General features: G+C 40.4%; 1 protein-coding gene across 1 annotated transcript in view; it reads right to left on the bottom strand.

The window, feature by feature from the left end:
- Positions 1-21,169, bottom strand: part of PIKFYVE (phosphoinositide kinase, FYVE-type zinc finger containing) — a 3,858,188-nt gene that overhangs the window by 1,838,682 nt on the left and 1,998,337 nt on the right. The window contains 1 exon segment of the mRNA XM_044075403.1: positions 6,673-6,802. Within this exon segment, the coding sequence (XP_043931338.1) occupies positions 6,673-6,802 (130 nt within the window).

Here is a 21,169-nt window from a genome sequence, read left to right as displayed (position 1 = left end):
CATATAGATGTTAGCAACATAAGCCATTTTCCTTATTGCCATGGTGCTCAACAAGTGCACTTTTTTCTATATGAAAATCGATATGATTTTCAAAAAGCAGTCATATTCTATACTTCAAGTACATTATCCCATTGTCTGTATTCATTCCTTCCAATTATTATTACTAATATATATATATATATATATATATGCATTTTCATTGAACTCAATACCTCCTATCAACTTCAAAACCAAATCCTTTACTTTTCTCTATTTATACTTAAGCCATTTTTTTAATTATACTCGTTATTACTTCCATCCATAATTTATTTTTAACAATTAGTACACTATCATTTGCATAATTATATACTGGCAATTGTACTTCATCATTTTGTATCCACCACTACTTGACATTTTATTAATTTCCTTCACTATTAGATTCATAACTAATACTATTAGATTCATAACTAATACTAATAGCTGGGCACCCTGCTTTATTCCACATTCTATTTTTATTTCTTCCCCAATCCAGCTATTTACATTTAGTTTCATATAGTTCCTTTCATAAATGGATATTAATTGTAATTTCTTTTCTTACAATATATACCTGCAAAATTTCCCATAATGATTTATATTGAATATTATCATAGGCCTTACTTATATCCCCATCATAACCTTCACTTCTACATTTTTATTTATGATAACATCAGTTAGTTCTCTTACTATCCATAATAACTTTTGACTTCCTTTTCTTCAGAGTACATTTTGGTCATATATTCTATCCATTTTTTTTGTAACCTTTTTTTTATTATTCTCATAAAAAATGTTATAATCCATATTACTTAATGTTATAGGCCTCCGATTCATCTCCTTCATTTCCTTTTTTAAATATAAAATTTATAACTCTTGTACATATCTTTTTCTCTAATTCCAGTTTCTAACCATTCATTCATAACTTCAATAAATTTTTTGCCACTGCATTGCTTTATACATTAACGCATTCAATTCTGTCCAGTCCTGTTGCAGAATTCATACTAACATCTTTTAGAATTGTATTTGATTCTTTTTTAATTATTTTTGTTCTAAAGACTCATGATCTTCGTTATTTTTCATCTTTATAAATTTGTTCTATTTTTTTTCTCTTTTAACAAATAATTCCAATAAAGATTCTTTAATTATTTCATATATTCCTTCTTGCTGTCTTATTTCCTTACCTTCCTTATTCTTTTATTTTTCCTTTTATTTTACTCAAATATGGTGCTAACTCTTCTTTCTTTCCTTGTAAACAATACTTATGTTTTTATAACAAGTTAATTTTAATTAGATTCATTTTGTATATTTCTTTTTCATAAAATGAATTTTTCTTCTCTGAATGTTTTTTGACTTAACATCTTGTATCTATTTCTTTTCTTCTTTATACATTCTAAAACACTTTTTTATATATATTTCTCTTTAAAGTTAAGCCAAACAGTCCAATTCTCATAAAACCCTCTCAAATTCATATGATTTTTCCACAGTTCCATAAGTTCTTTATCTTCTAAATCTAATTCTCTTTCATTAATTCTCTTTATTCATTTTCCTATTCTTATATATTCTTCATTCTCCTGTACTTTTAACCCATATAGCCACATGATCCAAAAATCCAACATACTTAATTCCTTTACTTTAACTTTTAAACTATCAAGATATAAAAAAAAAATAATTTCTGACCTAATTTCATTCCTTTTGTAGGCCCAGTGGTTATCCTTCCATACACTTATCTTTCCATTTCGCATAATTTCTTTAACTATTTTAACATCACAATTCCTCTTATTTTTCTTAAATTACAAGTTACATCACCTACCACTGCAATGTCCATATTTACACAAATATATTCAAGAATATTTTAAATGTAATTTCTCTTTTTTTTTTGGTATATATGCATATAAAGCTATAATTCTATACACATATTTTTTCCATCTGAAGTCTTATTACCATAATTCATCCTAGTTCTGCTATGGTTGCATCTAACATTTTAATGTCTTCTTGAGAGAATATACATATGCCTGAGCATGTTTCTTTCCCCATGTTCAAAACTACTACACAATTCCAAAGCTTTTCAGTTTGCGTTCTTTCTTCCTCTGTTAATCTATCTTCTAAAACAATATGTGCATCTACTGCAACACACCATTGTAATATACCTATTCTCGTCTTAAGATTTTTCAAATTGTTCACATTTAAAGCTATTTTAAGAACAGTTAGTATAATAAAATTGATATTCCTTTCCTTTATTTTCTCTAATCATTATATTTTTGAATTTTCTTTTCCTTTCATTAACTCTTTTCCCTATCGAATTCTTACTTCTTTCTGTATTCCAGTCAGCTTCTTCCTCACTTGTCTCCTCTGTTTCTTTTTCCTTTCTAAAACAAAACAGCCCGGCACCATGACACTCGATAGTTAAAACAGAAAATTTATTATAGCTAGCTAGTACTACGTTTTCACCAATGCAGGCTTCTTCAAGGCAAATAGCTGATTTAAAACATATGACTTACATACAAAAAGAAAAAGGTCATATGACTTCACCTTTAAAGAGGTAACACAAAAAAAACATAAACCAATGCTTTATACATACTAAAAATACTAAAAAAATACAAATAACTGCATGTAACTAAAAAACATACATTAAAACTTTTACATCCATCTGTAAATCAAACTTAATTGATTTCATTTCGTTTACCTTTCAGAACTGGCTTTAATATTACATTTTCATTGAGACCAGGTGGACAGTGTGCTTTAAAATGTATTATTCACTTATTTTCAATAATTTCTAAATGGTGCTTCAGGTCACCACCTCTTAAGCTTTTCTCTATATTTATAAAATGAAAAAGCAAAATTCCTGAGATGTGTCTGTTTAATATGCTTGTATAATGCATTTGTGTCTAGCTGCCTTCTTATGTTACATATATGCTCATATATTCTCTCTTTGAACTTTATATTTGTTGTACCTATACAAAAGGCACTACAGTTCAGGCATTTTGCCATGTATATTATGTTTTTAGTATTACATTTCCCATGGCATCTAAGATGGAATGGTTGATCTTAGATGCCATGGGACATGTAATACTAATATGTCAGCATATATCTGACATAAGAAGGCAGCTAGACACAAATGTATTATCTGTTTCTCCTGTATAACTTCATTTTCACTTTCTTGCACATTCATTTCACATCCTATCCATGAATGAGCAGTATTGCCACATTTTTTCACTTTGAATCACATTATTTTGCATTATGCCCTGTTTTACCACAAACATCTTTTTTACCACACTCATTGGTTAAGTCATTTTTTTCCACAAAAATATTAAGTCTTTGGTTGACTCCCTGTATTTCACAAAACCCTCATTACCATGAACATTAACAATACTTGGTACATGCATATTATCATTTTCCATTTTCAGTATTACTCCACAGTCCCATCCCCAGTCTTCTTTCATAATATATTTTTGTAGTGTCCATTATTTCTTTACATACAGTTAAATGTTCTTTCAGTTTGCTTCAACTTCAGTTCTAAACTAGATTCATTTTTCTGTCTGTAAAAAGGTTGCACCACATATTCTGACCATGAATAAATATTTTTCTTTTGTTCATATGCACCCAAAATATCTTCCATGGCCTGACCAATCTAAAAACAAAAGGTTTCTTTATTAATTAAAATAAATGCTCAACTCTTTTCCTTTGAAACCCAGAGGCGCTATGACTTGAGTCCCAAACTTCACACTTGTCAAAACTTTCTTCTTTACTGCTCACATGTACTGTATACTTTTTGTTTCTTTTGTTTCTTCTTTGTTCCTTCTTCAACAGTTTGTGCCCAAGTTTTTGTATCTGGAACTTTTTCTGTCATAGTCTCTTCTCCTTTTTTCTTCTATTTTCCCCATGATGTCGCTCCCATGAAATTGCTGCTCCATTTTTCTGGCTCACCTTGGTTTACCATTTCTTCCAAATAATCTCACAACCCTCATCCCTGACTGGAGGGTTGTAATCATATATTTTTCAGAGGTAACGGTCTCTCCTTCAAACAATCTCCTCTGAAAGTTTTCCTCTGAATCTATCTCCGTTTCAGCTACAATATCCTTTTCTTCCAATATCACTGTTTTTTTCTGCACACACATCAGAAAAAAAAACCTTCTGGTAGCAATTCTACCATTTTAGCTACATTTTCAGCAACTTTCACTCCAGTTTCAGCAAAAGCTGAATCAGCCATGTTTTCTCCCTGTTCCTCCTGGCTGCCTTCTTGTCTGGACAAGAAACAGCGAGTCAGGATGTGTAACACACAAACTCCTCCCCTGACTGCCAAGAATAGGGGAATTTCTCTGATGCCCTGTTCGAAACTCCCCTAGTAGTGTAAATACCACCACGGGTCACCCCTGAAGAGAGGATTATAGCTTACGTGAGCAGCCAGCTGCTCCAGATGGCGCAGAACACTCTGCATTTGTGATCAATTAAGCCCCTGTTCCACATTTTGCAGCTGTGGTTCTGCTTTGTGATTAGTAAGTTACATCTTCAAGAAACTAAGAGTGAAGTGTTCTGTTCTTAGAGACGGTAATGGTAAGAGGTCATACTTGGTCTTTTTTGTAGTACATTTCATTTTTGTGGCTTGACATATGGCTACATCTCTGCATATATCATTCTGGAGGCTTCAGCTGACAGTACTGAAAGTATTATCAGAGCGGAAACAAAATACTATTAACACATAGATGACGGAAGCTATATGTACACTGGTCCATTTGTGCGCTTGGCGGATCCCACTAACTGTAACAGGTGGGCTCTTGTAAAGCGAGCACTGTCTAGAATCTCTGGTGGTTACAAAACTTAAACACTTTACTTTCTTGAATGCAGCACTGTTCTACATCTAAGCAAAAGTGGAGCTAAGTCATGATAATGCAGTCTTGTCTGTATATGGTTTAATTCTCTTCCTGTTGCTTTACCAAAACTGCAGATGCTTCTTCATGCTGATAACTATGTTATAACAGAACGGTAAAGATTATCTTCAGACAGAATCCAGGCTGCGGTTGAATCTAAACAATCTTTATTCTTTGTTTAGTGCTAATCCTACCTCTCAACTTCTTAGAGCAAGAAGTCTGGACAATAAATAAAAGTGGGACAAAAGCCCAAAAATAGTGACAATTTTAAAATATTACTCTTACAGACTTACAGTTGATAGAATAACAGCTTTTGCATTAGCATGAATTTTCTTAAGGGTATGAAGTCTGACACTCAAATGTTTGTCATTATTTTATAACTTCAGTCTTTAATGATTTGCCACTAATTTGCCAGAAAACCACAATTTTATGAAAAACGGACTAAAAATATAAGGCAAAAATCTGGACATTCTGCAAAAATCTGTACAGTTAAGAGGTAACAGACTGCAATTCTGACACTGCACTGAGTGTAACTCGGCTCTATGAAATACGAACTGGAGTTGCTCTTAAGTCCAGTGTTCTCCATTATTGCTTAGACCTTTAATGTTGTTTAATGTTTTCTGTGATACAAGAAATGTTATGGGTATAGTCCTCAACCTTTTAGCACAAAAAAATCTGGACAAAGCCAAAAAAAAAAAATGGGGAGACAAAGCCCCAAAAATAGGAACAATTTTAAATACTGGTTTTATAAACTTAAGGAAGGTCTTGTATTACAAGGCATTTTCTGAAGGACATGAATTCAATCCTCACTGATATGCCACAAAAATTCAGAAAACCACAAACTGTATGAGAAACAGACCAAAAATATGAGGCAAAATCTGGACATTCTGTGAAAATCTAGACAGCTGAGATATATATATATATATATATATACATACTTTTTTGATGTATGACAAAGGAGAAAACATCTGACCATGTAGGGTAAACAAAGAAGGGAGATCTCAGAAGAAAAAATAAACTTCTATCACTTTTTCCTCTCACTAAAAGTGGTTGCGGCAAACTGCGTTTAAAGAGAGGAAGAAAAACTAAAATAGAAGCAAAACAGTACCAAAGTAAATAACTAAAATACCAGCAGTTAAAAGGAATCCTTTTAACTGCTGGTATTGCAGTTATTTACTTTGGTACTGTGTGTGTGTGGTCAAAGTATGCATTTTGTGCAGTGCAAAAATTGGGTGTTCCACATTTTGACTGTTTGTCACACACGGCTATGGTCTGTGTTCCACATCAGTCTCTTAGCAGGTTGAGACCTATGCAGCTTATTGGGACTAACACAGTCAACAAACGATAAATACAATAAACAAATACTAATCAATAAACTAATTCCGTCTCTTATAAATAGTGCTGAATTATACCTAAATTCAAGTGAATAAATATATAAAAATTAGCACGATGGTCTTTTCTAAACTCTTACTGTTTAAAATACAGTTTCTTATTTACAGATGGTTTCTAAAACAGTATGAACAGCAACCACATAGCTTTGTTTGCTAAAAAACATCTAACCCACAGACATGAAAAGTCCCCGGTGTAAGTAATACCCCCCTTCATTTTTACAGCTATCTCTAGTCAATACAAGCAAGCAAATATTCATGCTAAACCTTTTCAGTCACATCAAGTCTAAACAAATTTAGAAATTATAAGCTAATGCAAGATATATTACAACTGTTTCTCTCTAGTTATGTGCAGATTTTTTCCACAAAAATTAGATTTTTCATTTATTATCCAAAATGTTTCTTACAGCAGTCTTTCCATGGCTTGTTTTTCTCCGTTTTCTTCCCTCAACTGCTCCAAGCTGCTATGATGCCAACCCAAGGGAGTGAAAAGGAAGTCTTTGAATTTTTCTTCCACTCTCCGGTTAAACAGAGATTCTACACGGGGGAAAAGTGTAAATGAAAAAGTTGCACTGAAACAATACATGTTTCATTATTAGAAAAAAAAAGTCACAGTACCTTGCAATCAAAAAATCATCACAACTTAGTAATAAATGACAAAGGCTCTTTAAAAGGAGGCTTCAAAAATTACAGTTGTGTACACTTACCATAAATGTAGATGTTTGAGTGTATTCACTGTTGCAGTCATTACATTTGGGTAATCTGCTGGCAGGTTGCCCTCAGTCGGCCTGATTAACAAAGTCTAGAGTCCTGCGTCGGTTGCTGTCCCTTCTTCCATGACGTCAGGTCATCAGGGGTATAAGACATGCAGCTGACACCATTTTCATCAGTTTTTCTTGCCCCAGATGTCAGGTGCCCCCTAAATGGGGAGCAAAATATAAATACATGTAAATATATAAGCATGTAATTTGGAACACAACAACTATACTTCCAAATAAAAGCAAATACACCAAAAAGGCATTTGAGCATAGTAAAAGAAAGAAGAGGTATAGTAAAAGAAAAAACAGGGGCTGGCGGGTGGGTAACCCGGACTGCAACAGTGAATACACTTGAACATCTACATTTATGGTAAGTGTACACAAAGTACAGTTTTGTACCTACCATAAATGTAGATGTCTGATAGGAATGCATCTGCAGTCCTTACAAATGGGTTGTCCTGTCGTCAGGCAGCCCTTAAGTCTGGGTCTGGCCTCGCTGGTGTCGCGATTTCCGGCTGGTGTCATTGCGGCAGTTATTCGGGTATAAAGGCATCAGATTTTCCTCAGTGTTTCTTGCCCCAGATGCCAGGAGCCCTCTAAGAAGGCTAAATTTGGATAAATGCAAATGGTTCCAAATAGTAGAGAGCAAACAAAAAATAAGCATGTATGTACATATATACAAACAAATACACCATAATAGATTCCCCCAGCTAGCTACAAGATGGGCAAATACCCTAGGAGTACCACAGAGGGAAGGAGGGTGACTGCAGATGCATTGACATCTACATTTATGGTAGGTACAAAACTGTACTATGTCCTTCAAGGATGCATCTGCAGTCCAATGGGTAGAATACCATAGCCCAACTGGGGAGGAGGAGAAATTAGTTTATGGTGTAGTTAAGATCCCTTGCAAAACAGCAGTGGCAAAACCTGCCCGGATCTGGAGTATAAAGGTAAATTATAATGCTTGGCAAATGTATGCACGGAGCTCAAGTAGCAGCCTCTAAAATGTCTTTGGTAGCCACGAAAGCTGTGGTAGTGGCTGTAGCCCTTGTAGAGTGAGGCTTGATGTTTTCTGGAGTTTTCTTCCCATGGTAGGAGTAACAGAATCTAATGCAATTTCCTATCCATTTAGAGATTGTCTGTTTTGAAATTGCTTTTCCTTCCATTCCTGTTGCATATGCTACCAGTAGCTGGTCAGTCTTTCTATTGCTCTTGGTCCTGTCCAGGTAGTAACGTAATTGCCTATGTACATCCAAGGTATGCAACAGTCTTTCTCCCCTGTTCTGTGGGTTGGGGAAGAATGTAGGTAGGTGGATAGCTTGATTTAAAGATACTCTGGAGACCACATTTGGCATAAAAGTAGGATTAGTTCTCATGGATACTCTATCTTGATGGAAGATCAGGAAGGGTTGTACTGCCATTAATGCCTGTAGCTCAGATACCCTTCTTGCTGAAGTGATTGCAAGCAGGAAAGCAGTTTTCCATGATAAGTACTGTAATTCTGCTGTTGCTGCTGGCTCGAAAGGAGGGAGTGTGAACTTTTCTAACACGAAGTTCAAGTCCCATGCTGGCAATGGTGGCTTCCTAGGTGGTTTTACATTTTTAATTCCTCTCAGAAACTGCCTGAGCAGAGGATGTGAGAAGAGTGGAGGATCCAAGTTGTATTCTGCTGAGATAGCTGATGCATGAATCTTAATGGAAGAATAGGACAGGCCGTTGTGGAAGAGCTCTGCCAAGTATTCCAGGATGTTAGTTATGTTTACCAGTGACACATTCTCTCCTTTTGCAGTATTCCAAATGAGATATCTTGTCCATTTTGCTGAATAATTTTTTCTTGTTGAGGGTCTGTGAGCCTCCAAGATAATGTCTTTAACCCTTTGGGATAAATTTGGGTTATTTGGTCTTATGCAATGTTCCAGGCAGTCAGCTGCAGTGTTTTCAGGTTTGGATGCAGGGTGTTGTAGTTGTTCTGTGTTAACAGTAAGGGAACTAGAGGTAGAGTCCATATTTGTTCCCGAGACATGCTCCTCAGTAATAGGTACCAATGCTGCCTTGGCCAGTCTGGAGCTATCAGGATGATCCTTGGATGGTCCTCTTTGATTTTCAATAGCACCTTGTGCATCAAAGGAAGTGGTGGGAATGCATATGCTGTCAGTTTTTTCCAACTGAAAGATAGGGAGTCCACTTTCCAAGCAAGTGGGTGTGTGCAGAACTTCAGTTGGTGATTGCGTGGGGATGCAAATAAGTCTATTTCTGGTAGCCCCCACTGTCTTGTAATGGTTTTGAAGATGTCCGGATGTAGCATCCATTCGTGGGCATCCGTGGCAGTTCTGCTTAGTATGTCTGCTAGAATGTTTTCTTTTCCTGGCACAAAAATGACTTGTAACTGGATGTTGAAGCTCAGGGCCACATTCCAGAGGTCCATTGCCATCCGCATAGAGGGTACGTGTGTGCCTCCCTGCTTGTTGATGTACCACATAACTGTGGTGTTGTCTGTCCTTATCAACAGTGGACCTTGTTGAAGAAATGGTCTGAATGTCTGAATTGCCAGTTTTACTGCCAGCATTTCCTTTTGATTTATGTGTAGGTGCAGCTGGTCTTAGAGTCCATAAGCCTTGTATGCACTTGTCCAGCATGTGTGCCCCAAACCGGAGGTCTGAGTCCGTTGTGATTGTCTGGCTTGGTTGAGTGCTGTGGAAGAAGGGCAGTCCGTTGTTTGATTTGGAGGCCTACACCCCCATTTTTGTTGTTCTTTGGCATGGGATATTGGAATTTGGGTTTCTAGGCTGTGCTTGTGCTGAGACCATAAATTCCTTAGGTACCACTGTAACTTTCTCATATGCAGTCTGGCAGAGTTGCTCCTTTTTCTACTGTTAGGAATGCCATTTGTCTTGATGTGTCCAGTTCTGAAAATGTTATCCTTTGGGATGGTATCAGTCTTGACTTTTTATATTGACTGTGTATCCCAGGGCTTGCAGTAGATAAATGACCCTTTTCAAGTCTTCAAGGGCAATGCTGAGAATTGATAATGCTCTGATCCCAGGTATGCCTCCTTGAGATCTAGAGTTACCAGCCAAGACTCCTTGCCCAGCATGGGAAGAAGCTGCTGTAGGGTCAGCATTTTGAATTTTGGGACAATGAGGAAAGTGTTTGAATAGGTCTCCATTGGTTTTCTTTTCTTGGTACCAGGAAGAGTCTGGAGTAAAATCCTGTCCTTGCTCCATTTCTACAGCTCTCATGCTTAGTAAGTGAGTTATTTGTTTTAGAGCTTCTGCCTTTTGGTTTGGAGGTAGTCTATTGTCTGCAAAATCCACTTGTCTCCTGTGATGTAATGCCAGTTTGTTGAAAATAAGGCTAGCTTCTTCTAGTTGTTCCTAGTCACTGTGATTGTCCTGTAGTAGTGGTGGTGGTGGCTGCATCTGTGGCTGTACCGCTGGTTGTTAGCCTGCCACTGGCGTCCCTGTAGGCACCTCTGGATTGACCTCTGCCTCTTGCTCTGAGCTCTGGAGGTGTCTATTCCTGCTAAACCTTGGAGGTTGGACCTGTAAAAAATCTTCACTTGTCTGGAGATTTTTGCCTTTCTCTCTTTCATTCAGCACCTGTTGTGCAGGAGAGCCAAACAAATTGATCTTGTCCATGGGAGCATCTAGTAGCTTTGATTTGACATGATCTGGTAAGGCCTGTTCTTTCAACCATGCATGTCTTCTGATCACTGTGCCAGTCATGGCTGATCTAAAGGAAGCTTCCAGTGCACCATAGCCGCATTTTAAGGAATGATTACTGACCTGCTGAATGTTATGTACCATTTCCTGAACAGATTTTTTGTCTAAAGGTTCATCTGAGGACAGCTTTTTAGTTAACTGGTCTAACATAAATTCTTGATACTGGATCATATGGAATTGACAGTTCAAGGCCCTAGCTGAAAGAGTAGCAGAAGTGTAATCTTTTTTACCCCATCTCTAAGGACCTGGATTCTACAGCCTTAGGTCCCTGTGAGATAGTTTCGGATCTGCAAAAAGGCCTTATACAAATGATAAAGAGAATCAGGAGCAGTACAAGCATCATTAAAGCATCATCCACAACAGTAAGTACTGGAGGAATGGCTGGTGAGAGGCCCTGTCTGAATGTGGTTGGGATCCCCGGATCAAAGAAATGAGATCCCTCTAGACTACAAGAGCAGGTGGGATTTCAGTAGCAGACTCCAGCCAAGCTGGATGAGGCTCGGTAAGAGGCAAGCTTTCGAGGAAGGAGACGGTGGACTCTGTTTCAGCGGACGACCCTTCGACGTTTCGTTAACCGGTTTCGTCGGTTTTCACGAAAGCGCCGCGACCGTGTGAGTGTCGGTCCTTTTTTTTTTTTTTGTCGATTTGCTCTGTCGAGGATCCGACGCATAATATAAGCAAAATCTGAGCTGAAAAAATCTTCAGCACCGGACACGCCGGCGACCTTGAAAGGTTCGGTTGAAGACAGCTACCACAAGCTGCTACTGCGCGGGTCTGGGCCAAAAAAAGCAAGGAACAGTAAGAGAGGAAATCTTTATGAGTATTTGTTTCCCACAAGTTCTAACATTTTTCTGACATCGTTTTCAAGAGTGAAAGAAGTAAGCGTCGGTAACGGGTACTTAGCTTTGGTTTAGTAAGAGCGTCGTAGTGTAGCACTGGATGCAGTAGTCTAACTTCTTGCTGAGACAGACTTTCTGCTTAAACAGCTTCTGCTTCAGGCGCCCGCAAGAAAGACTGAGGAGGGGGCTGGCGCCTTTATATTGCCATAAATACAACTGCGGCGCGGCAAACGACTGCACACCGCGCGACACCAGACCCAGACAGACGAACCGCCGCCGAACGGGGCCCTGGACAACCCATTTGTAAGGACTGCAGATGCATCCTTGAAGGACATCTGTACTATGTTCTTCATGTTTCACTGTTGCAGTCATTACATTTGGGTAGAATCCCAATGCTATGGTTGGGAGGATGGAGCATTAGGAGCAGCTATAAGGCCCTGCAGGACAGCAGTGGCAAAACCTTCTCTGGATTTAGAGAAAAGAGGTAAATGGTAATGTTTGAATGTATGAACTGAGCTCCAGGTAGCCGCTTCTAGAATGTCTCTGGTAGGAACCCCTCTGAGAAAGGCTGCAGAAATAGACGCAGCCCTGGTGGAATGAGATCAGATCCCCCTGGGAACAGGTTTACCATGGTGCATGTAGCAGAAATGAATGCAATGGCTCATCGATTTTGAAATAGTCTGCTTTGAAAATAACCTTTCCCTCTGCCCCTGCAGCAAATGCCACCAGTAATTGCTCATATTTTCTTAGAGATTTTGTCCTGTTTAAGTAGAATCTTAGTTGTCTGTGTACATCCAATGAATTCAGAATCCGCTCACCCTTGTTCTGTGGATTTGGGAAAAAAGTTGGCAGATGAATGGTCTGATTAAGAGCCACACTAGATACCACTTTAGACATAAAGGATGGATTGGTCCTGAGCGCCACCCTGTCTGGGTAAAAGATAGTAAAAGTCTCCACTGCCATGAGAGCCTGTAGTTCCGAAATCCTTCTAGCTGAAGTGACTGCTAAAAGGAAAGCTGTCTTCCAAGAGAGAAACATTATGTCTGCAGTAGCAGCTGGCTCAAAAGGAGGTAAGGTGAGCTTTTCCAACACAAAATTGATGTCTCATGCAGGAGATGGTGCTCTTCTGGGAGGTCTTAAAATTTTTGGCCCCTCAGAGATGCTGCTTTAGCAGGGGATGAGAAAAGAGGGGAGGCTCTGTATTGTAATGAGATGAAATGGCAGAGGAGAGGATTTTTATGGAAGAGAAAGAGAGGCCCTTGTGAAGCATCTCAGTTAAATATTGCAGAATCTGAGGAATATTGGGCATTGCTGTGCTTATTCCTTGTGCCTGGTTCCAGGCACAGAATCTTTTTATCAGCATAAGATTTCCTAGTATTAGGCCTTCTAGCCTCCAAAATGACATCCATCACATGTTTGCTGACAGATGTAACTGGTGAAATTAGATGATTAGCCATGCTGCAAGATTCAGAGTTTGGAGGTGAGTGTGCAGAATTTGATAGTTTGGCTGAGACAGTAGATAAGGAGTCTGAGGCAGGTACCACGGAGGAAGAAGTGACATATTGCGTAGGAGAAGATACCAGTGTTGGCGAGGGCAGTCTGGAGCAATCAGAATCATTTTTGGTTTTCCCTGTCTGACTTTTAGTAAGACGTTGGAGAGCAGAGGCAGAGGGGGAAATGCATAGACTGATAGGTTTTTCCAGCTGAAGGATAGAGCATCCATGATAAATTCTTGTGCAGAATTTGTCCAACTGATAGTTTCGGGGTGAGGCAAAAAGATCTATGTCTGAGCTCCCCCATTTGCGTGTCAACATGCTGAAGATTTGTGGATCCAGTTTCCATTCGTGTGGGTCCATAAGATTTCTGTTTAGTTCGTCTGCCAGAGTATTTTGCTTTCCTGGCAGGAATTGAGCTTGTAGATGTATTTGATAAGTCAAGGCCATGTTCCACAAAGCCATGGCTAGTCTGGAAAGGGGGTAGGAATGGGTACCCCCCTGCTTGTTTATGTACCAGATGACTGTGGTGTTGTCTGCCTTTATCAGTAGTTGTCCTGAATGAAGATAGTCCTTGAAGGCTGTCAGAGCATTCTGTACAGCTAGCATCTCTTTCTGGTTGATATGTAAGGTGTATTTGATTTGGGCTCCATTGGCCCTGCATGCATCTCCCTGCCAGATGCACCCCCCAAGCATAATCTGATGCATCTGTAGTCAGGGTTTGGGTGGCATGGGGTGGAATGAATGATAGTCCCTTGTTTTGGTGACAGGCCTCTGCCCACCATAGGAACTCTTGCTGCAGGCAAGGAATGATAGGAATCATTGTTTCCAGGCTGTGACAATGTTGACTCCATAAGCTTTTTAGGTACCATTGAAGTTTCCTCATATGCAGTCTTGCATATGGAATTATTAGAATGCAGGAAGCCATGAACTCCAAGGCCTGCAGAATTTGTCTTGCAGATAGCTGGGTTTTTGAGGCCACTTGTTTGAAGTAAGTCATTAATTGAATTTGTTTTTCTGGTGTAAGATAAGTCATCTGGGCAGTTGTATTCAAGCTTGCACCCAGGAATGTAATTATTTGAGAGGGTACCAGTTGCGATTTATTTTCGTTTATGGTGTACCCTAGACAAGTTAGAAGCCTTTTCACAGATGCCAGATGTTTTAGAAGAGTGTCCTTGTTTTCTGCCTGAATTAGACAATCGTCCAGGTAAGGATAAATTTGAATGTTTGTCTGCAAAATGCAATTACTGGTGCCTGGAACTTTGTGAAGACACTGGGCATAGTAGATAAGCCAAAGAGCAGTGCAGAGAACTGGTAATGCAAATAGCCTGCTTTGAAGTGGAGGTATCTTCTGCAAGAATCCCCGATTGGGATATGCAGGTAAGCCTCTTTTAAGGCTAGAGTTACCAGCCAGGCATCCTTGAACCAATGACATTTCTGGATAGTTAAATCTCGATCCAAAATATTTTGAAGCACAAATATACCGACGCTTAATAGTGCGTTGATTAAATTTAGCACAAAACCAACAGCAAGGCACATTGCGATCAGGGCCTAGGCAAGGAATGCAGTACAAATGAAAATCCTTATGAGGTATTTGTTTCCCACAAGTAATACAATTATTAACTTATACTGACATCAGTAAGGAGCAAGAAAAAGTTTCCCCAATGGGGTACTTAGCTTTAGGTTGAAGACTTTGGTTCTGAAACTTGAAAACGAAAATTTCAGGAGTCGGACGACTGGCACTTGCAAACTGTTTCTGCTTCGGGCACCGCGTGGCAAGAAAGACTAATGAAAATGGCGTCGGCTGCATGTTTTATACCCCTGATGACCTGACGTCATGGAAGAAGGGACAGCAACCGATGCAGGACCCAAGACTTTGTTAATCAGGCCGACTGAGGGCAACCTGCCAGCAGATTACCCAAATGCAATGACTGAAACAGTGAAACACGAAGAACATCCTGAAATATCTGTAAAATAAGCTATACTAGGAGCAAGTTATGAGGGATTTCCTATCTCAAATTTACCTAATATAAACAGCTTTCAGACAAGTTAGCATACATAACCTGTAAGCATACAGGTTTACTCTCCAGTCCAGCTGGTGAATATGGGAATCTTGAGGCAATGTTACAACTGCCTTATGTACACAGACCACCCTCTCCTCTTCCCAACAAGCTCAAATATATGTGAGAGATGCAACTATATAGCCAGCTGGAGGCTGAGCTCTCTCAACATAGTACTGGCATGGTCAGTCTGGAGGAGAAGGTAATCACACACACACCACAAATCCAGTCTCACATAGACCTATCGCAACAGCAAACCAAACACAAACACACAAAAACATACTCGGAGGCTCTAAATAAAAATCTGCCCAAGCAACAGACACCTCCAAAGCAGACATCCAAGAAACCGCTACCCCACAACAATACCCACGTATCACAAAGTTCACAAAGTCAGTGTGCCACACAGTCACAGCCCTTAAGGCTAAACAACACACCTAATACACTTGTAATAGGTAACTATCGTCAGACACACTGACGTCCCTCTCACCAGGCTGAACAAGGAGAAGGTCACTGTAAGCTGCCTGTTGGGTGCCAGGATCCGCCACATAACACAAGCACTTAGGTCACTCCAACGCAAGTACAAATATGACTCCGTCATTGTCCATGCTGGTGTGAATGACTGGAGACGTACCTCCCTGGATTACATGAAGAGAGACATAGAGGAGCTCTCTGATCATGTGGCCCAGGTCGGTATGACCCTGACCTTGAGTAGCATCTTACCCTCACCAAGAATGATACCACAGTATAAAGACAAAATTATCAATTTCAACAATTGGCTAAAGTATTGGTGTCACTCAAAGGGGATCCAGTGTCTGACAGCCTGGGATGACATGTTTGACAAGCCACGTTGCTTCGCTAGGGATGGCTTGCACCGGTCACCTCTGAGTTTTTGAATACTGGCCAAGGCTCTTGCCAACCCCATAGTGCCTTTTTTAGGCAAGGCTCAAAAGACAAACCCACCTCCTTAGACAACACAAGGAAAAAGAAACTAAGGGTAATGCTGCTCAATGCCAGAAGTCTAAACCTCAAGTTGCACGCACTCAAGGCTCTCCTCACTATGGAGAATATCGATATCTGTGCAGTAACAGAAACCTGGTTCAAGGCTCCCGAGAGCACCCCAGCACTACCAGGCTATACCGCATACCATGCTTTCGGCCCCAAAACTCGGACCGAATCACAAGAGGAGGGGGAGTATCCATATTCATCAAAGATACCCATACCACCAGGCTAGTGGCACTGCACGAAGCATGAGACCATCCATGTGCAACTAACAGTGGGCAAAACTGCCTTCCAGTTTGTAGCCTGCTACAGACCACCCACCCAAACTCAGGAACCCCACTCGGCTTTCCTGAAGACACTGGAGAATATGAAGGTCTCTCCAAACACCATTATATTGGGTGACTAACTACCCAAACATAGACTGGGAGCACTACTCAAGCCCCACCACCCTAGCCCAATGGTTCCTAGAATTTATAAACTCAAATGCTATGGAACAACTGGTCATCACTCCCACAAGAGGGGAAAACATATTGGACCTGATCATCACCAACATGGGGACTCTGTTCCATACCAGAAGTATACCCCTCATTGATAAGATCTGACCATAAATTAATCAGTATGGACATCCATATCCTGTCCCCACCCCCAGCAAAGGAAACCATGGTCAAAAACTTCTCAAAAGCAAACTTCCCACTTCTCAGAACCAAGGTGGAATCCTTCAAAGCCCCAGGGCCAGTGGAAAATACGGCCCAAACCGCAGAATCCTTTACAAACGCATTCTATGGATACCTACAGGAATGCATGAATAGTGCTATCCCAAATAACACCAAGACACACTCCTCCAAGGGCAGGAGACCTGTCTGGTGGACCCCAGCCATAAATAAACTGTACAACAGAAAAAGGAAGCTACTACATGATATAGCAAAATCCCTGAAATGGAAGGCAACTCTGATCAGTACTAGCAAGAAACTACGATCCCTCATAAAATCATCTAAGGCTAGCTTTGACAGAAAAATTGCACAAGACACTAAAGATAATCACAAGGCCTTCTTTAGTTATGTCAGAAACCTGGGTGGAAACTCCCAGATATGCTCTGAGTTAGTGCAAAACGACAAAAAATACACTGAACCCACAGACATTGCCAACATCCTGGCAGACAGGTTCAGTGCAAACCCCCCCCCCCCCAAATGAGCAAATGACTATCCCAACAGAGTGTAGCTTCCCTGACATCAAAGATATACAGGTGAGAGCTGCCCTCTCCAAAGCAAAAAACACAGCATCAATGGGACCAAACGGTGTCCCGGGCTGCGTTTTATATGAGCTCCAAGAAGAACTGAACCCTCACTTAAAATCACTATTTAGTCTCAGCCTTACAACAGGATATGTACCTAAAGAATGGTGTACAGCAACAGTGGTCCCACTCCATAAAGGTGGTGCCACAACAGACCCCGGAAACTATCACCCTATAAGCCTAACTAGCCTGGTCTGCAAAGCTATGGAGTGTATCATCATGGAACTCAAACAAAGACATTGGGAACCTCCAAACACTGGATCCTACCCAATTCGGCTTTGTTAAGGGCAGATCATGCCTCTTGAACCTGGTCGATTTCTTTGAAACAGTCACCAAGGCCATAGATGAAGGGAAGGTAGTCCACACAGCCTACCTTGACCTTGCAAAAGCCTTCGACACAATACCCCACTCGGGCATCATAAATAAGCTCACCAACTTAAATATCAACCCCTATGTCACAAGATGGGTTACAAACTGGCTTAGGGATAGAACCCACATGGTCAGAATTGCAGGTGCTATGTCAGACTCTAAACCAGTTACAAGTGGCATCCCACAAGGCTCAGACCTGGGACCTCTCTTGTTCGGTATATATTTCTCTGAGGTACATGCTAACACAGGAGGACTACAGCTGACAAAGTTTGCAGATGACTGCAAACTGGGGGCCATAATCGACTCACCGGCTGACACAAGCATCCTCCAAAAAGGTCTCACAGAGACGGATAACTGGTGCCACAGCCATGGCCTAAAGCTAAATGCCAAAAAGTGCATAGTCATCCCCTTTGGGAAAAACAAAGTGCCCACAAATTCCACATAGGTGGTAATCCATTAAGTACGGAAGAAGTAATTAGGGATTTGGGGACCCAAGTAGATTGCAATCTCTCCTTTGACAATCACATTGCCAAAGTGGTTAGAAAGACATTCTATATAGCCCACCTTATCATGAAGGGGTTCACATCTAGATCAAGAGAGGTCATTGTGCCCCTCTACTCATCACTCATCAGGCCCATAATTGAATACAATGCCTCATTTGGGATGTACCTTACCCGACACCTGCTACAACTAGAAAGACCCCAAAAGTACCTCACCAAGAGGATCAAGGGACTCAAACAGATGCCCTATGCAGTTAGGCTAAAGAAACTCCAGCTCTACTCAGTTGCTTACCGCCTACTCAGAGGAGACCTGTGCCTGACGTATAAAGCCATGTCCAACCCAGAATTAATGGACATGCTCCACCTCAAGAAATCCAAATCCATCAGAGCTACACGCTCCAGTGACTTAAACCTCAGCACAGAAATAAATAGAACATGCTGGAGGGACAGATTCATATCCCAGAGGCTCCCCTCACTCTGGAACAAAATCCCAATCCATGTTAGACAGAGCCCCTCAATGACCCTCTTCAAGAAGAATATTGACGTTTGGATGGGAGATCGTAAATTTACCCCTGGGATCTCTTCTGTGTCACTGCTAGACAGAGGCATGGTAAATTCACCTTAAATGGGCTATCTTCTGTGACCTACAATACAGAGGTACAGTCAACTAATCTAAAAAGGGTGGTGAAAGCCAAACACACTCTGGCTAGGCTTGTAAATGCCTTAGGGCAGATAGCCTAGTATCAACCAATGAACCTATAAAGAATCACTACTCAGATTTTTTTAAACTTTTTTTAGTACGCATAAAATAATAATTAATAATGATGTCTGGGTTGTAGACCATGGATCCCTGACTTTCCAAATCTGTAGAGTTGTACCTCATTCGGTGAATGGAGCATCAGTGTACAACTCTTGGGTGGGAAAGGGAGGGCTGTAGAAGTAGGCCTGGATTCCTTGAAACTTGAAGGATCCACCAATCTAAACCCTCCTTTAAACAAGGTAGGAGTGGAATGACAAAGCCCAGAGTGTTGCATCCAAAGTGTCCTTAAAAAACACTGAATTTTTCTCATGTGCAGCATGGGAAATGTGGATGCCATGAACCTAGGGTTACCACCTGTGCCACTTTGTGAGGGACAGTCCCTCTTTGGGCAGTTGTGTCCTGCAAAACAATTGTAAAAATGGCAAATGTCCAGAGAGTTTAGGACACATGTATTTACTATATTATATGTAATAGTTGCATAAAATAGTTATGTATCTGAAACACCTAAATGTTATAAGAAACAGAATAAGCAACTAAAATGCTACAAGAATAAGCTTTTATTTAGGAAAAAAAGTGAAGTTCTGTCCTTTGTACTGGCTGTGGATATGTTTCAGCCTGCAAAATCTGATGTTTGTACCAAAAATGTCCCACTTTGGGCATTTGAAAAGGTGGCAACCCTACATGAACCCCAGGAGCTGTAGGAAACCTCTGCCGTCAAGGACTTCAAGGGTAAACAAGCCCTAGAGACAGGAAATTAGGAACAGGACCTTTTCCATGGGCAGTGAAGCTAACATCCTGTCTGTCTGAATCCTGCAGCCAAGAAAAATGTGGCCTTGAGAAGGGTTCAGAGAGGACTTTGATAATTTACAGTGAAGCCCAAACTCTCTAGAAGAGAAATTGTGAAGGTCAGATTCTCTAGAAGGTCTGAGGACTTGGACTGTATAAGAAGATTTTCTAGGTAAGGGAAAAGCTGTACACCCTGTAGTCTGCAATAAGCTATGACATGAGATAAACATTTCATGAAGAACGTAGTAAGCAAAACAGAAAGTCCCAGGAGAAAGATTTGTTTATATTTCATGAAGAACCTCGGTGTCGTAGACAGACCAAAGGGCAAAGCACAGAAATGAAAAGGTTAGGAAACAGAAAAATTTAAGAAATTTCCTGAACTGATGGTGAACGGAGATGTGAAGGTAAGCATCTTTTATGTCTAAATGACACCATGAAAGCTTGGGAAAGAAGGGTGAATGAAGTCAGCATTCAAAAGGTGGGGAATTTCAGAAAGGTATTTAAATGGCAGAGGTCCAGAATGGGCCTCCAGGGGCCATCTTTCATGGGGACCAAAAACATCCTGGATTAGAATCCCTTTCCCAGTGGGGGGGGGGGGGTGGACATTTTGAACAGTCCCTTGTGAAAGAGCAGATAGTACCCCGAAGAGAAAGTTCCAACTGTTCTTTTGGTAGCTGTGGGATACCCTTGAAGGAGGGAAAAGTATCTCAAACCAAGAAATATCCTTGTTTGAAGATGGACAGGATCCAACAGTCCTGTGTTATCAGTTTCCAAGCAGGTAAGGAAAGAAACAGGTGAAGAGAAAGGGGGGTGGGATGGCCCTGGAGGCAGGTAGTCGCATGTTACCAGGCTTGGGCTGGTGCTGAAAAGATGGTTTCTGAGATGGTATGGAAGGAAAAAGTTTAGAAGAGGATTGTTTATTGGGACCTCTCTTTCCTTTGGAGGAAGAAGACAAAACAGGTTTTCTAACATAGGAGGCCTTAGCAGGACAGTTCATCTGGAAACTGGTGACAGGAGAAACAAGGGCATGTCTAAGATCCTGGATCTCCTTGCCTTTTTCTTGTAGTGATTTAAAAAGGTCTGCAAACGAGCTACCAAGTAAGGCTTTATTGTCAAGAGAGGCATCCATCACAGTTTGGCCTTGAAGTCATCATCAGGTAAGGGTTGTAATCAGAGCCAGGAGTACTTCCTTAAAACTCGCCCAGAAGCTGCTGCCCTGACTGAGGCATCCACAGCATCATAGCTGCACTTGACAAAGTGCCTTGTAACCTGGGAAGAAGAGCTGAGGAGACGAGGCAAATTAGCCTTGGAGGGTGAGTCAGAG

The sequence above is a fragment of the Protopterus annectens genome, chromosome 6.part1 (genome assembly GCF_019279795.1).
Source record: "Protopterus annectens isolate FY-2018-M chromosome 6.part1, PAN1.0, whole genome shotgun sequence".
NCBI classification, from domain to species: domain Eukaryota; kingdom Metazoa; phylum Chordata; order Ceratodontiformes; family Protopteridae; genus Protopterus; species Protopterus annectens.
The sequence above is the reverse complement of the archived record's forward strand: the minus strand, read 5'-3'. Positions and strand labels throughout refer to the sequence as shown.